Raw genomic sequence first — 18,153 nt, forward strand, 5'->3', positions numbered from 1 at the left:
AACTCTCAGTCTGCACGCACAGCACAGTTACTTCTCTGGGAATTTGGGACATTTCCTAGTATTCCTAATGTGCTCATGTTATGGATGGGTTAACCGAGTCTCACATAGATTACTAACAGGCTCCTTTATAGCAGAGCTGAAATGTGACCTCACGGCACTCCTCCGTCCTCTTTGCTGTCTTGGTCTTGACCACCTGTTCATGAAGATTCTGGAACCAGCTTTTGTAGCACATACCTGGCCTAGCAGTGCACCTTCTTCTGACAAAGCATTTATTGGAAGCATAGCCTGAGTCGCCCCTTCCCCAGCCCTGACCTGTGGATCCAGGCTAATGTCACTGCACCATCCCACTAAGTTCCCACTATCCTTTCCAGAAGCCACCAATACTTGATGCCCCCATCATCACCTCTAAGTTTCAACACCTCCTCCACACCCCACCGTGCCCAGGACCCAGCTCTGGTCCTTCTGCCCCTTCTGCCCCTTCCTTAGCCCACCCTCATCCCACCCCGTCCCTAGCCCCCAGGGTTTGGGGAGGGCACGGCTGTTCACCGCCTCAGCCTCAGTGGGAGGACAGTGCCAAGGCACAGCAGGAAGAGCTGGGCACAGGCCCGGGCACAGGCCACAGCAGATGCTCACCTGAGGCACCGTGGGAGGCTGCGGGACATGAGACGTGGTGGCGGGGAGAGGACCACAGATGCCTGATGCCACGTGGAGCCGGTCACAGGAACGTCCAGTGTTTGGGTGCCAGCTTGGAGTGAGCCCCAGAGAACAAGGCCACAGAGATGCCGTCGCTGCTGGAAAGGGACAGCCAGGGCCGCTCCTCCCTGGGCTGTCCCCACAGATCCAGCACCGCTGCAGGTGGAGGGTGGCGTGGGCTCAGCACCACCTCCCCTAGGACTGAAGGAGCCCAGAGGCCTTCCTGACAGAGGTGGCCCAGCTGCCCGCGGAGGAAGCTGCTTTTCCCATGAGGAATTGTGATCAGCTTGAGAGAACCTGCCTCAGCACGGCTGCAGGGTCGTCCCTTGGGAAGGCCAGCGCTCACGATGACTGCAGGGTGCTGGCTGCTGTGAGGGCACAGATGGCTGAGGTCACCCAGCTCTTTACCTTGTGTGCCCCTCGTCCCCGACGGCTCCTCCTCGCCCGCCGTCTCACCACCTCGCTCCTGCCTCAGATGCCCCTGGATGGGCGCCTCCTCCCTACCCCACTTCTCCAGGGAAGGCAGAGCTGTGCCATCCCTGGGGCTGGTTTAATGGGCTCCTGTGTTTAGTGCTCATTAGTGGGGTCGCGGGGATGGACCTGGGGGGAAGGAGGAGAAGGGGTGGCCCTCATGGCGGGGCCTGCAGCCTGGCATCCACTAGGCAGAGCTGAGTTCACTGGTGTCAGTGAAAAAGGGAAGGAAGCCCACAATTAAGTGACCAGGATGATGCCAATGATGCCTTAGCATTCCCACCTTGGCCAGAGGCCAAACCCCAGGAAGGTGCACGAAGGGGCTGCCACCCACACGGGTCATCTCTGCCCTCACAAGCTACACCAAAGCCATCTCATTTGCTTGTGATTCTGTGGTCAGCAATTTGGGTGGGGCTCAGCTTGGGTCCCTCAAGGGGCTGTGTCATCTGGCAGCTCCACCAGGGCTGGGGTCTAAGGTGGCCCCATTGACATCATTCCAGAGCCTGTCAACATCTCAAGTGGAGCATCAGTGAGGGTGGGGTGCAGGGAGGTTGCTCCCGCCACTCCTGACACAGCTTCGTGTCACTACACAGGGACTCTGCCGCAGAGGATGTGTTCACCTGCCAATGTACTTCTTGTTTGACTGACTGAATGCCATCTGGGACCCCCCGGAACATGGACGATGACCACTCTGTCCCCGCAGGGCCCTGCTGATGGGGTGAGGTGGGAGGTGTGGCTGCTCACCAGGCTGTCATGCCAAGGAAGAGAGGCCCTGGGCCATGGTGTCGGAACTGGGGTGCATGTCCTGGTGTCCTGCGTGAGTGAGGGTCCACTCCACTCAAAGGCCTGGGGGCTGCTGGGCTCCATCAGCATCTCAGAAGCAGCGACGCCCGCAGCAGCCCCACCAGGCAGGAAGCAGGAGCTCTGGCAGCTGGGTGTCCTTCCATGCTGCCACCTTCCACCCCTTCTGCTTTCCTGTCCATACCTGCAGGAGGAAGAAGTGCTTCTTGATTCCTCTGGGGCAGGAGGAGGCCCGGTGGCACTGCCACGGTGGCCTGTGCTGTGACGTGACCTCCCCTGACTGCCTCTGCCTCCTCCCGCAGTGCTGTGCAGGCCACACAGCCACCCAGAGGCCACGCAGGAGGCCGCAGTATCTGTGCCCGGTGGGTGGCAGTGGCCAACGAACAGCCTGGGGAGGCGGGCGCCCCACCCAAGACAAGCCTGAGGTCACTGGGGCCCCTGCTGGCAGCAGCCCGTCCCTAACAGGATAGCAGAGCTGCCCTCCTGACTGTCCCTCTGGGAGACGTGGTGTGGGAAGGGGTTTCACGCAGCATTGCTCAGGTCCGGGCCCCTCTGTGTCACTCCCTGCCACGTTCCTGCCATGGGCTCAAATGCTTGGGGTTAGCTGTGGACTGCGGGACCCCAGCTCAGCGCCCTCTTCCCTGCTGAGCTGGCACTGTCAGGAGGCGACAGAGGGCTGGGGCCCATGGCATATCCCACATCCGCACCCCAGGGCACTGGGCCCAGTGCAGGAGGCCTTGGTCGGTGACCACAGAGATGGTGGGGATTGGGGCAGTGCTGGCTGTGAGCTCCTGTGGCACCGTGTCCCTTTAGCACCTGCCAGAGAATGGGGCACTCTAAAAGGAGCAGCCAGAAGGCAGCCTCCCTGCTTCAGGGCCCCCCAGAAATAAAACTGATCCTTACCCCTGTGACCTGAGACACGTCCCCTGCTGGGCCTCATGGCCTCAGCGTCCCCAGGGACAGCTCCTCTGCTTGGCATCTGATGGTGACCTGGAGACCCATGGACAATTCCTGATTCCCTGTTCTCAGGTCAGGTAAGGCCCAGCAAGGATTGGGACTCTGGATCCACTGAGAGGGTGCTCAGGTGGGAGCATGTTGGTCCATGTGCCCTGTAGCCACCCTGCCAGGGACCAGAAGCTGGGTGGTGGTGTCAAGACTTATTTTCTTAGACCCTCCCAGCATTATCTCAGGTGAAGGCCAGGACATCTGAGTTCACAGGGTCCAGTCTGCCTGCTTCTGGAGGCTCCTCTGTATGGCCCAGCCCCGTCCCCTCATCACATGCTCACACGCACCCTCCCCAGCCCTCCTGCCCATCTGGCTCTGCCTCCACATTCCCTGGGGCTGCAGCGAGGCAAGGAGGAGGTGGGCACAGTTCTGCAGGCCTATGTTGGGCATTTTGAGCTGGAGTAGGTCACCTGCATCTGGAGGCAGGGGAGATGGGGACAGAGACACCTTCCAGGTCCTGGGCCAGCCAACACCCAGGATGGAGAGTTGGTGCTGTGGGTGGTGGGTGGGTGGCCCAGTCGAAGGTCTGGGCTCTCCTTCCCCACAGCCCCACATGACAACCATTGTGGGGGCTGTGCCTGCCCCACCCAACCACTGTCCAGCCCCCCACCCTAGCCTGTGGGCTGTCCTAGCAGTGGCAGGGCTGGCCACCGGCCGGGGGCTGGCAGATAACCTCTGTCAAGGGAGCATTCCCTCAGTGGCCACCTCTCCCCATCATCAGGGTAGCCTGCCATGCTCCTGTCTGTCTCCTGGGCAAGGAGGGGTGGTGCCTGCCCTGTTCCTTCACTGGCTGCACACAGTGGGTGCCTTGTCACTCTCTGGGAAAGAAAACAAGCAGAGTCCATCCCTGTCCACCCTTCACAGGGACCCAGAGGCATCTTAACCTGCAGGTGATGCACAAATGTGCTCCCCGTTCTGTAGATTCTCATCTTCCCACTGAGGAGATTCTCAGGACTGGTGGCTGTAGCACCCCAGCATCATATGAAGCTGGGCACAAAGGACTGAGGTGCACGGCTGATGTGAGAGGAGGAGGTTCACCAAGTCCCTGTCCTGAGCCCCACATCGTCATGGTTGGGGATTGATACTGGCAGGGCCTGGCTCTCCTCCCCAGGGCATCTGTGACCCCATTCTTAGGTCTATGACTCCTTCCTTCCTGTAGGGGGAGCCCCAGACCTTGGTCCTCCAGTGGGAATGACAAGGTGTGTAGGGCCAAGGTACTGTCAGGACCTTCAATCATGACCCAGAGTCCACTCACATTTCCAACTGGTCCTGGTGTTGGAGTGAGCAGAACTGAAGCCATGTTGGGAATTAAAACTGCCCGGACTGCCAGGGGTAGAAGATTTTTTAAAAGGACATTTTTTTTTCTTTCTCTCTCCACTTTCTTCCCATCCCCTGACTTTCTTATCTTGTTTGTCAAAGAAGAGAACAAGGCTGAGAAGCTAATCAGTACTTTGCAAAGCTAACAGTTCTTTCATTGACACTTGTAGAGTTTTGAAAAATGATCAAGACCAAAGGACTGGAAGCTGACCTTGGGCATCAGCCAAGTCAACCAGAGCTCTGTGAAGTGAAACTATGCAAAAGACTGCAGAAAAGACAGATCTACCCTGGAGCAAATCAGAATCTTGCAGGGTCCCGAGATAACAGTGAAGGTAAGAACAGAAACCAGAAGAAGCCTTGTTGAGACTTCCTGACTCATAGACTGGGACCCCCCGTAGCTCAGGTACCCTTCTCTCCTGCTTTTCACCTCCCATGTTCCATTCCCTCAAGCCATTGTTTAGGAACCCCTCAGTAAATCTAAATCTTTCAGATAGGGTAGCCTACCATCTCCTTCAGCTAAATACATCTGCTTTTCTAACACCAACCATTTGACTTCGGAGGGTTTTTTTCTCCTCCAGGGAATGGGCAGATGGACCTGAGTTCAGTAACACTGAGGTCAGCCATCCCTGTCACAACAGGGGAGGCTGCATCCAAATCTACAGGAGGGTGGCACATCTGTGGTCTGGACAAGACCTGCTGTGACCCCTACTGGGACTGGCTGACTCCCAACTACAGGGGAAGCCCAGGAGGACAGGAATTTGGTTTGTTCTGTTTGATGGGTTATGCTAAGTGCCTACAAAACTGATTGTACATGGCAGACACTTCATATAAGCTTGTTGAATGAATGAACTCCAACCAGCACCTCCCCAGATACCTGGGTGGACATGGGCCCCTCTGCCTGCCCCCAGGGACCTCTAGATGGAAACCCAAACTTCTTACAAATGAAAAGCCCATGCTAACCAAACCCAGGGGCCAGTGAGAGCTGAGGCAGGGGCTGCTTCATGGGGGAGAGGAAAATACTTAACATGAGCAAACTACCAGTCCTTTCTGCAGGGGCAGACGCTGGGTAGGCACTTTCCATGGCTCATTCCATCTGGTCCCTGCAATGACCCTCTTGGTCTGGTCCTTTTGGCACCCACTCTTCAGAGGTGCAAACAGCTCAGGTGCAGTGACATTCTTAAGCCACAGCTAGTTGGAGCTGGGTCACTTCTGTGCCATAGAGAAGCAGTGTTCACCCTCCCAGCAGCAGGTCCAGCACCCGGTGGGTGGAAGTGAGGGCTCAGCAGGAGCACAGGAAGGTGGGGGCATGGGAGAGGTCACTGCCCAGGTGGCTGTACTTGATGCTCCAGCAGCTTCTCCAGCATGTCTGCCTGGACCATCTCCACACAGCAGGCTCCCCTCTCTGGGGTGGGACAAGGTGGGGTTACACGGTCAGGGCAGCTTGGATGCCCAACCTCCTCCATGGGAACAGAGTCACTGACCCCATGTCATAGAAGGTACCGAGGCTCCAAGAGGTCTTGATGTGAGCTGACTTGTCACAGGGCTGAGATGTGGCCAGCTGTGAGCTGGAAAAGTAATAGAACCACACTTTTGTCACTTCATGTGATGTTCAGCTAATGCCAGAACACTGGCACGAGTTGCAGTGAGGGAAATTAAGCTTTAATTACAAGGCCAAGTAATGGAGTCCAGGTGGCTAAAGCTCAGAAACATCCTGATCTCTAAGAACGTGTACAGGCAGGGTGTTTTAAAGAAAGTGTTGGGGTTGGGGGAAGGGGCTGCATTAGTCACCAGTTGACTGTTCCGAGTGGCAGTATCTCTGAGCACAAAGAAACAGGATCTCCGTGAACAAAGACACAACTTTTAGTTTCCTTTATCACTTACTAGGCTCCTATCAGTCTGGGTTCTTGACAGTTCACCTCCTCAGCAAATTGTGAGGGCTGGGAATGTTCTGGATTTTGTTCTATAAAGACATCTTGAGGATGTGTATAAAGATAATGTCTCCTGCCCCTGGAGCTTAGCAACTCTGTTTTATGGGTCCTCCTCATCACTTAGGTTACATTCCGTCCTGCGCAGCTGTCTTCTTTGTACTCCCTTACTCATTTGCTAGTTGTAAATCCTAACTCCTTAATTAGAGAGTCTGTTCCCAGATCCTAAGTCACATCAGCTTGAGGGACCAAGGCCACAGCTCACTTTCATTAAACTTTTGGGAGGGATTCACCCAAATGGGGTGTCCACTCAGTTATAGAACCCAGGATAACTTGACCACAAGACTGTCTTCAATAACTGTTCAACAATGACAAAAATGAAAATGGTAATAATTACAACAGTGATGATTTTAACAATGGCAATGACCATGTTGGTGATAATAACAGGAATAAAAGTAAACCCAAGGAGGTGGCAGAGGAGTACAGACCTCCCTGAGTGAACAAGCATGTGCTCGTGTTGGGACCAGGGAGGCTCTGCGGCAAGAGCAGAAAGAATGCAGCATGAACGGGTTCTGTGAAGGTGAAGGACAAAAGGTAGGTGGGAAAGAACTCAGAAGAGGAGGGTGGGGGCCAGCAGGAGACTCATGTGTGGAAAACTTTGGGTGAGCCTTGGGAAAAGAGGAAACCGATGCCACTCCCAGAGCCCAACACCACCTAGGTAGAGTGAGGGTTAGGGTTGGTGTTGATGTTGAGGTTTGGGTTTGGGTTGAATTAGGGATAGGGGTTGGAGATAGGATTAGGGAGTTGGGTTAGGATTTGAGGTTACAGGTTAGGTAGGTTGGGGTTAGAGATTAATGTTACAATTGGGGTAGGGTTAAGTGCTAGGGTTAATGTTAGTGGTTAAGGATAGGCTTGCTGTTGGGGTTAGATTTAGAGGTTAGGGTTAAGGCTTATTATTAAAGTTCAAGGTTTAGATTTAGGGTTAAGGTAAGGTTAGGGTTAGGTTGCAGTTTAGGTGAAAGAGTTGGGTTTAGGAGTTAGAGTTGGGATTGGAATTAAGTGGTAGGGTTTAGGGATAGGTAATATGTATAACATGTTAGGAGTTAAGGATTATGGTAATAGGGTTTGTTTATGGTTTATGGCTTAGGCTCAGTGGATAAAGTTGAGGATAATGGTGTTTAGGAACAGGGTTAGGGGTTAAATATTAGGTGTTAGAGGTTAGGGTTAAGAATTAATATAAGGGGCTGGCTAGTTAGCTTAGTTGGTTACACTATTTTGCTGATAACACCAAGGTCCAGGGTCTGATACTTGTACTGGCCAGCTGACAAGAAAACAAACAAAAAAAAGAATTAGATGCGAGGCCAATTGGAAGTTGGTATCATCCCAACCTCCAATCACAGCGGCCAAAATGAGAAATTTATGGATGGAAAGAAAGCTCTTCAGGGCCGAATTGGTGACTATACAGGTGTGGGCAGTGAGCATAAAGGAGATGTTGGAGATAAAATCTGGACAACTGCCTCCACTGAGTGATTAGACGCTGGTCTTGCTGGCTGAAAAAGGGGATACTAACAAGGTCAGATTCAGGTAAAGAGCTTGAGGGCCAGTTCAGTCACATGAAGGTCCAGGTATCCTCAGAGCACATATTCCCATTCTAAAAAGAGCAAATTAGACAGGCTCTGTTCTTGGACCCAAGGGCATGTTTAATTCATGGTGAGAGGCAAGCAGGACCTCTGCACCCATACTTGATGTAATCACTATCCAGTGAAGTCCAGCCTGAGCACATCCATGCTGTAGGTGGAAACTCCACTTCCCAACTGGCCACCATTGTCCTGCATGTCCTGGACTGAAGTCTTCTGGGGCACCAGAACCTTCCAGTGTAGAAGGGCCTGGAGGTTGAAGTGACCAGTGTGGAGTTGCATAAGTATGCGAGGAGAGGTGCTTAGGGGGAAGCCCCTATTTATGTGAGCCAAGATGGTCCTTTTCAAGACACAGGGTATGACTCTGAGTCAAGGGCACTTGGTTTCAGGGAAGCCAGAGAGAGTAGATTCCGAAGGGTAGGGCCACCAATCTTCCCAGGAGGCAGTCCTGCCTGATGGAACCCTCCACCCCCATCCAAGATCTTGTTAGACCAGGATATCATAAACTTCTCAGAACACAGACAGTTTACACTAAAAAAACCAAAAAACAAAACAAAAAAAACCCCAGGAGACATTTGTATAGTGAGAAACTCAGCAGCAACCACTAGGTGGGAGGTAGGGAAGTGTGGCGATCTGGGTTTACAGGACTTCTGCTTGAGAAAGGACTGCCACCTCCAGGAGAGGGGTCACAAGAAAAGTGTGTGTCTGAGTCCAGGATATGACCTGCCCAGCCTGAGGTGCCTTGTAGATATCTGAGTGGACGGGCATAATTATAATCTATCTAAATATTAGTAATGAAACACACACCATCCTGACTACTGTATGGGCTAATTTCTGTCCTCTTCTCCCTGCAAAATAATTATTTTGCAATCTTAAACCCAGGAACTTCAAAAGGTGACGGCATTTTGAGATAGGGTCTTTAAAGAGGTGGTTAGGTTAAAATGAGTCTGGCCCTAAAACAATCTGACTGTTGTCGTTACAACAAGAAGGGATTAGGACATATGTAGACACACCGGGGGTAATTGTGCACAGAGGATGTCCATGTGAAGAGGAAGAGAGAAGGCAAACAACTTCCAGCCAAGGAGAGAGCCTTAGAGAAAACCAATCCTGTCAGCACCTTGATCTTCAACATCCAGCCTCCAGAGCTGCGAGAAAATACATTTCTGTTGTTTAAGCTGCCCAGTCTGTGGTGTTTTGTATGGCAGCCCAAGCGAACCCATACAAGTAGCCAACATGAAATCTAAAGTACTGTGATGGGCTGTCTCTATTCGTACCAGCAGGAGACTTGCTATACTCCATTTAGTGAGAAGGTGCTATTATTCATAGCTTCTGCCAAAGTTAGTAATAAGTTTCCATTATGAGTTAAATTGTGTTCGCCCTTCCCCCAAATTTATATGTTAAAGTCCTAAACCGCACTACCACAGAATGTGATGTTATTTTGCAATACTTCCATTGCAGTTGTGATTAGTTAATCCAGTATGACTGATGTCCTTATAAAAAGGGGGAATTTGTGCACAGACCACACAGGGAGAACATTATGGGAAGATGAAGGCAAACATCATGGTGATGATTCTACTAGCCAAGGGGTGTCAAAGATTGTCAGTACACTGCCAGAAGCTAGAGGAGAGACATGAACCAGATTCTCTAGGGTCAGAATGATCGATGTGACCTCCTTTTTGTACTCCCATCTGAATCTTAATTACCAGCCTTGCCGATTTATAGAATTAAAACTTCTGCATACAGACAAGACTCAAAATATGAATCCTAAAGTGCATGAGGTGTTAATCTGAAGCACATTGTATCAGGTACCCGTGCTGCAAAGGAAGTGGTATCTAGTAAGAATATAGGGAGGCCCAGGAGAAAAGGGGGTGTTCACAACATGGGACAGAAACCAAGGCCTCATGTTAGCTGGTTTACTATGAGTCTGGTTAGTATTAGTCTGTTTCAGGCGGCAAATACATGGCTCATTGTCCTACACTGGCTGTAGGATTAAAATTTAGAATTTAATAGGGTCATGTCAATAGATTGTAATAATAACCAACTCTTTACCTGGGAGAGAGGGACAAACCTTTTCCAACTGTGTAGTACGATCCATTGAAGACAGACAATTTAGTTTATTGGATGAGAACATTTTCTAATGGCTTGGAAGAGACTACCATATTAATTTCTCATCTGATTAACCACTTAAAGAAAAATAGATGCATGATTTTTTCATCCTCTAAAATGCATCTGCAAAAATAAACACGGGTTCTATAATAGCAATACCTATACAACAACTAGAAAAATAAAATTACTTATTAATATCATGCTGTAATTAGCCCACATTCGAATTTCACCGTTATTCTCACAATGCCCCAGGTTGTCAAACCAGGATTTAGTAAAGAATCAGAATTCTACCTCGTAATAACGTGGAAACAGACCAGTCTTGATCCATCAGGGCCTGTTCTCCTGGTAGCAAGAATCCCTCCTGAGAAAATAAACAAAATCTTCTCCTTCGGTCCCTAAAGGATGATGGCAGAGGCTTGTTAGAAATGTCGTCTCGCCCTCCAGCGATGTCACCAGCACAGGAGTACTAAACAGCTATTTCAAGTTCCCACTGTACTTGTGGGGCTCGAACGCTCTGCCATCTGGGAAATGTAGTTTCGCCCTGCAGTGAGGACAACAGCGCAGGACTACGGGAAGGGCTTTTCCGGGTTCCTTCTGCGCATGTGCGGCTCCTCCCTCTCCGCCATCTTTTGTCTTGAAATTCCGGATGCCGCGGACACCCTTCTGCTCCTCAGATCCTGGGGTCGGTTTGTGCGTCCCTGAAGGTGGGTACGAGGATGAAAGAGGAGCTCCGCAGGCCTCAGGGACCCTGGGGAGCGGGACGGTGTCCCGGCACTTGGCGGGCGGCGCGAGCGCGGACCTGGGCTGAGCCGGGCTGGGGAAGGGGCACCCTGGTTGCGCTTTCCAGACGGCTCTGTCAGAGGACGCGGGCGTGCGCTGCCGGTGTGCAGGAGCCCGTTCCAGTGAGAAGCCACGAAGTGGTTAATTTCCCGGAACCCTCAAGAGAGAGGCATTCCTTTCGTTTGAAAATTTAACCACTTCAGGGCTTCTCACTGCTCAGGAGAGATGGGCTTTGAGTAATCCTTTGCGGCTCTGTCACCCAGGGGAAGAGGGGTGACAAATCCGTGGGGGGCAAAGCAACAAGAACCCTCTCAGTACTGCTTCAGGGCAGAGGCAAAAGAGTCCCAGAAAGGTGAAGAACCTAGCTTTGCACAGCCTAAAAAATAATTGTATCTTGTGCTTAGAGGGCACCAGAGTTGGCTGATAATACCTCATTCAATAGCTATCTGAGACTGGATGATATCGGAAGGTTTGGACCAACTTTCAGAAGGGAGAAGTGAATTAGACTAAGAAAGAGGCAAGGACCTAGGAGGTGCTACTTATTGAAGAGTGTTTGAGGGTGTTCTGTGGGGTGCAGGAATAACCTGTCACAGCTGAGAGGATCTGTCTGTAGTGCTCTCTGAATACACTGCTATTCCTTCAATCTTCCCTCATTGTTCCCAGTGTCTGAGCTCTCTCAAACCCAGCCTATCGCCAAATTTGGCATCTAGAGATGTGCTGATAGTTTTCTATCTTCATAGTTCTTTTCTGGTCATTCAGAAATGGTTTTCTCTGTATTTCTACCTTGTAAGAAAAGTGAAAATAATTGGATATGAGGAAATGTGACTTTCCCAGGGTTACATGATTTCTTGATATTAGACATCCTGATTTTTTGGCTAGCATTTTCCATTTTGCCACATTTAAGTCAAAACAAGTGTTTGTTCATTTTTGAGATTCTTTTTGTAATGCTGAAGTCAACTTAGACCAAACGTTGCTTTAACATACATTGCCTTAAACATCCTTATCCTTTTTTAACTCCAGTACTTTCTTTGGATTATGTCACCTTAAAGGATAAATAATGTATTTCCCACTTAAGGTCAGTAATCTTTTTTTCAAAATCAGAACTTTTGCAGGAATATATTGGAGGCAATTTTACATTATTTAAACTGGGAAAATTAGACTGCACTTCCCTTCTACTGAAAACCGGCTTCTTAAATGTAATTAAAATGCTAGTGTGCTTCAAAACGTTCATGGAAGGATTTCTATTTTCTTTTCATTCTACTTTTCCCCAAACTTTTGAAAGTACCCTGGTACAGTGCTTCACTCACTTATAAGGAACACCCTTTTTGTGTTGTATGTTTTTAAAGTAAACAACTTGTATGTGATGTAAAAAACAATACAAAACAAAACTTACAACTTAGTTTACTGATGTGCAAATAATTGTTTTTTATGACTCCCATAGCCTCTATTAGGGCTAGAAACTTCACTGAAATACATGTGGTTAACATTCACTGTGATTTTCCAAAACTTCTATCCGTGGTTGTGAATGTATATTGAATGTATTTGACTTGTAATTTAATACTTTCTCCCCCACGTAATTTTGTTAAATATGTTTTGAGTTTTGGGGACTTAGATGTATCATTCAGTATTTGCTATGTAAGAAACAAGTCAAACCCCAATGGCTTAAAAAACCTAGCCATCTTTTTTTTTTTTTCAAGTTCTATGGATCCACATCTTGGGGTGAATTTAGCTGGGAAGTTCTCCTTCTAGTGTTCTCTTGATTACAAATGTGGATTTAGTCACCTGGTATCTTGACTGAGGCTGTTTGGTTAAAGATGGCTTCACTCACATGTCCTGTGGTTTGTGCTGACCTTTGGCTGGGCCCCTGTGTCTCTCCAGCCTTCTTCACAGTATGACTGTGTTTAAGAGGCAAGCACCAATGGCCAGTACTTTTCAAACCTATTTTGCATGACATTTTCTAACATGCCAGTGTCCAAAGCAGGTCACATGACAAAGACTAGTTTATTGTCAGAGTATGCTATATGAGGGCTTGGGTACAGAGAGATGTGTACCAGAAGAAATATATGTTATGTGTATGTTGTTTACCTATATAATCATGGGCAACATGTGCTGTGTTACAAGATGCACACTATCCACATATTTAGGTACATAAAAGGAAGATGTGTTGTAATGGAAACACTTTTTAGGAGTCATGTGTAAACTTAATAGATTAATTGAGTAACAGTTAATATAGCCAAATGATTTCTACAAAACTAGTTCTAGTGATGTCACAATGTATTTTTCTTTGATTTAAGGTATTAGGTTATATATTTAGGTAATATTGATTCGTGCTAAGTCAGTGGGGTATGTACGTTTTCATTGATCCAAAAATAAATTGTGTGTTCAATGTGTAGCTATTAATGTACTTGTAGCTGCATCTTTAATGGGGTCCTTGTTGCCCCTTATTGAGGCATGAAGGACTGTTCTCTCACAGGAAGGCTTTTTGTTTGTCTTTTTCAGCTAATAAGTAGAGTGTTTTGGGAAGGAGAATGTAGAGCCAAGCCACAACAGGACTCTCCTTAATCCACTCCATTCTCTTTTTTCCCAGCTATGCTGCCAGAGTGCGCTATGGGTTTACAAGAGCAACAAAAGATGAATAAATCTCCGGTGAGTTTTTTGGTTATTTCTTACTCACTCTTTTTTATTATATTATGTGAGCTTTGTGGCATGAATAAATTAAAATTGAAAAGTACACATGAGTAAAACTCAACTTGAAAGAAATGTACGTTCATACGATAAAGTTGGCATGTAGATATAGCAGTTTGTAAGACCTCAGTTGAATAAAAGTTTTTCTCTGGTCTTTGTGATGTCATGGAAAAAAGGCAGACACCTTGTTTATGTGATTGGAATGGAACCTAAGAAGAGAATCTGCCAAATTCTCTTGGAATATGAAGACTTGGTGGCACCAAATTCTGCAACACCATCAGTGTTAGAAAGTTTTTCACTACTTACCTGGAAATAAACATTTCTCACTTTCTGCAGTGGAAATAGTTACTTAGTTCTAAGGCACAAGTTACTTAGTAAGCTTTTTATACAGTTTCTAAAATCTAGTTGCAGATGGCTCTAGAAGACTGTATGAAGATACATAGATAAAACAGAATTGTAACCTAAATTATAGTCAAATCCAATGACTATTCTCTAGCCTTTTTCTAACTTGAGTCTTCTGCCACATTTAAAAAAAATTTATATTTTATTTTTTAAATTTTTATTTTGTCGATATACAATGTGGTTGATTATTGTGGCCCATCACTGAAACCTCCCTCCCTCCTTCCTCTCCTCCCTCCCACCCAACAATGTCCTTTCTGTTTCCTTGTCGTATCAACTTCAAGGAATTGTAGTTGTTATATCTTCTCCCACCCTCCCGTTTTTTTTCCTTTCTTTTTTTCTTTGTGTGTGTGTGTGTGTGTGTGTGTGTGTGTGTGTGTGTGTGTGTGTGTGTGTGTGTGTGTGAATTATTTATTTATTTTTAGCTCCCACCAATAAGTGAGAACATGTGGTATTTCTCTTTCTGTGCCTGATTCATTTCACTTAATATAATTCTCTCAAGGTCCATCCATGTTGTTGCAAATGGCAGTATTTCATTCGTTTTTTTGTGTGTGTGTGTGTGTGTGTGTGTGTGTGTGTGCCAGTTAAAATTTATTTTTATTTTTATTTATTTATTTTTTTCATATTTTTTTTAAAAATTTTATTTTCTCGATATACATTGTGGCTGATTATTGCTCCCCATCACCAAAACCTCCCTCCCTTCTCCCTCCCCTCCCCCTACAATGTCCTTTCTGTTTGCTTGTCGTATCAACTTCAAGTAATTGTGGTTGTTATATCTTCTCCCCCCCCCCCCGGTTTTGTGTGTGTGTGTGTGTGTGTGTGAATTTATATATTAATTTTTAGCTCCCACCAATCAGTGAGAACATGTGGTATTTCTCTTTCTGTGCCTGACTTGTTTCACTTAATATAATTCTCTCGAGGTCCATCCATGTTGTTGCAAATGGCAGTATTTCATTCGTTTTTATAGCTGAGTAGTATTCCATTGTGTAGATGTACCACATTTTCCGTATCCACTCATCTGATGATGGATATTTGGGCTGGTTCCAACTCTTGGCTATTGTAAAGAGTGCTGCGATGAACATTGGGAAACAGGTATACCTTCGACTTGATGATTTCCATTCCTCTGGGTATATTCCCAACAGTGGGATAGTAGGGTCATATGGCAGATCTATCTGCAATTGTTTGAGGAACGTCCATACCATTTTCCATAGAGGCTGCACCATTTTGCAGTCCCACCAACAATGTATGAGAGTTCCTTTTTCTCCGCAACCTCGCCAGCATTTATCGTTCAGGGTCTTTTGGATTTTAGCCATCTTAACTGGGGTTAGATGGTATCTCAGTGTAGTTTTGATTTGCATTTCCTGGATGCTGAGTGATGTTGAGCATTTTTTCATATGTCTGTTGGCCATTTGTATATCTTCCTTAGAGAAATGCCTACTTAGCTCTTTTGCCCATTTTTTAATTGGGTTGCTTGTTTTTTTCTTGTAAAGTTGTTTAAGTTCCTTATATATTCTGGATATTAATCCTTTGTCAGATGTATATTTTGCAAATATTTTCTCCCACTCTGTTGTTTGTCTTTTAACTCTGTTAATTGTTTCTTTTGCTGTGCAGAAGCTTTTTAGTTTGATATAATCCCATTTGTTTATTTTTCCTTTGGTTGGCCATGCTTTTGGGGTCGTACTCATGAAGTCTGTGTCCACTCCTATTTACTGAAGTGTTTCTCCTTTGTTTTCTTTAAGAAGTTTTATTGTTTCAGGATGTATATTTAAATCCTTAATCCATTTTGAGTTGATTTTAGTATATGGTGAGAAGTATGGGTCTACTTTCATTCTCCTGCATATGGATATTCCAGTTATCCCAGCACCATTTGCTGAAGAGGCAGTCCCTTCCCCAGTGAATAGGCTTGGTGCCCTTGTCAAAGATCAGATGGCAGTAAGTGTGTGGGTTGATTTCTGGATTCTCTATTCTATTCCATTGATCGATGTGTCTGTTTTTATGCCAGTACCATACTGTTTTGGTTATTATAGCTTTGTAGTATAGCTTAAAGTCAGGTAGTGTTATGCCTCCAGCTTTATTTTTTTTGCTCAGCATTGCTTTGGCTACGCGTGGTCTTTTATTATTCCATATAAATGTCTGGATAGTTTTTCCATTTCTGAGAAAAATGGCATTGGAATTTTGATGGGGATTGAATTGAATTTGTATATCACTTTAGGTAGTATGGACATTTTCACTATATTGATTCTTCCAATCCAAGAGCATGGCATATCTTTCTATCTTCTTGTATCCTCTCTAATTTCTCTCAGCACTGGTTTCTAGTTCTCATTATAGAGATTTTTCACATCCTTGGTTAACTCAATTCCTAAGTATTTTATTTTTTTGGTGGCTATTGTAAATGGGCAGGCTTTCTTGATGTCTCCTTCTGCATGTTCACTATTGGAGAAAAGAAATGCTACTGATTTTTGTGTGTTGATTTTGTATCCTACTACTGTGCTGAAATCATTAATCAACTCCAAGAGAATTTTTGTACAGGGTTTAGGCTGTTCGATATATAGGATCATGTCATCTGCAAACAGGGACAGTTTGACTTCATCTTTTCCAATCTGGATGCCCTTTATTTCCTTCTCTTCTCTGATTGCTCTGGCTAGTACTTCCAACACTATGTTGAATAGGAGTGGTGAGAGTGGGCATCCTCGTCTAGTTCCTGTTCTTAAAGGAAAAGCTTTCAGCTTTTCCCCATTCAGGACGATATTGGCAGTGGGTTTATCATATATGGCTTTAATTATGTTGAGATACTTTCCATCTATACCTAACTTATAGAGGGTCTTTGTCATGAATGAATGCTGAATTTTATCAAATGCTTTTTCAGCATCTATAGAGATGATCATATGGTCCTTGTGTTTGATTTTATTAATGTGGTGTATCACATTTATTGATTTTTGTATGTTGAACCAACCTTGCATCCCTGGGATGAATCCCACTTGATCATGGTGAATAATTTTACTTATGTGTTGCTGTATTCTGTTTGCTAGTATTTTATTGAGGATTTTTGCATCTATATTCATCAAGGATATTGGCCTGTAGTTTTCTTTATTGGTTATATCCTTACCTGGTTTTGGTATCAGGATGATGTTTGCTTCATAGAATGAGTTTGGGAGATTTGCGTGTGTTTCAATCTTTTGGAATAGTTTGTAAAGAATTGGTGTCAATTCCTCTTTGAATGTTTGATAAAATTCTGCTGTGAATCCATCTGGTCCTGGGCTTTTCTTTGTTGGGAGCCTTCTGATAACAGCGTTAATCTCCTTTATTGTTATTGGTCTGTTCAAATTTTCTACGTCTTCATGGTTCAGTTTTGGGAGCTTGTGTGTGTCCAGAAATTTATCCATTTCCTGCAGATTTTCAAATTTGTTGGTGTACAGTTGTTTATAGTAGTCTCGAATGATTCCTTGTATTTCAGATGGTTCAATTGTAATATCACCTTTTTCATTTCTAATTTTTGTTATTTGAATCTTCTCTCTCTTTTTTTTTTCGTTAGCCATGCTAATGGTTTGTCAGTTTTATTTATCTTTTCAAAAAACCAACTTTTTGATTCATTGATCTTTTGTATTGTTTTTTGGGTTTCAATTTCATTAAGTTCTGCTCTGATCTTAATGATTTCTTTCCGTCTGCTACATTTCGGTTTGGATTGTTCTTCTTTTTCTAGATCTTTAAGGTGAAGTGTTAGGTTGTTCACTTGCCATCTTTCCATTCTTCTGAAGTGAGTCTGTAATGAGATAAATGTCCCACTTAGTACTAATTTTGCAGTATCCCACAGGTTTTGGTATGATGTATCATTATTTTCATTAGTTTCAATAAATTTTTTGATTTCCTGCTTGATTTCTTCTTGGACCCATATGTCATTAAGTAGAATGCTGTTTAATTTCCATGTGTTTGTATAGTTTCCAGAATTTCATTTGTTATTGATTTCTAGTTTTAATCCATTGTGGTCTGAGAAGATACATGGGATTATTCCAATTTTTTTGAATTTGTTGAGACTTGATTTGTGACCTAATATGTGATCTATCCTGGAGAATGATCCATGTGCTGATGAGAAGAATGAATATTCTGAGGTTGTTGGATGGAATGTTCTGTAGATATCTGCCAAGTCCAATTGGTCTAGAGTCTTGTTTAGATCTTGTGTTTCTCTGCTGATTCTTTGCCTAGATGATCTGTCTAATATTGACAGTGGGGTGTTCAGGTCCCCTGCTATTATGGTATTAGTGTCTATTTCCTTCTTTAGGTCTAATAGAGTTTGTTTTATAAATCTGGCTGCTCCAACATTGGGTGCGTACAGATTT

At 45.7% G+C, this 18,153-nt stretch overlaps 1 protein-coding gene across 1 annotated transcript in view; it reads left to right on the forward strand.

The window, feature by feature from the left end:
* The first annotated feature begins 10,601 nt into the window (after positions 1-10,601).
* LOC134378869 (zinc finger protein 345-like) overlaps positions 10,602-18,153 on the forward strand; it is a 29,440-nt gene continuing 21,888 nt past the window's right edge. The window contains exons 1-2 of the mRNA XM_063098209.1: positions 10,602-10,659; positions 13,323-13,381. Of these exons, the coding sequence (XP_062954279.1) occupies positions 10,602-10,659; positions 13,323-13,381 (117 nt within the window). The remainder of the gene's footprint in view (positions 10,660-13,322; positions 13,382-18,153) is intronic.

This window comes from Cynocephalus volans, chromosome 1, assembly GCF_027409185.1.
Source record: "Cynocephalus volans isolate mCynVol1 chromosome 1, mCynVol1.pri, whole genome shotgun sequence".
In the NCBI taxonomy this organism is placed as follows: Eukaryota; Metazoa; Chordata; class Mammalia; order Dermoptera; family Cynocephalidae; genus Cynocephalus; species Cynocephalus volans.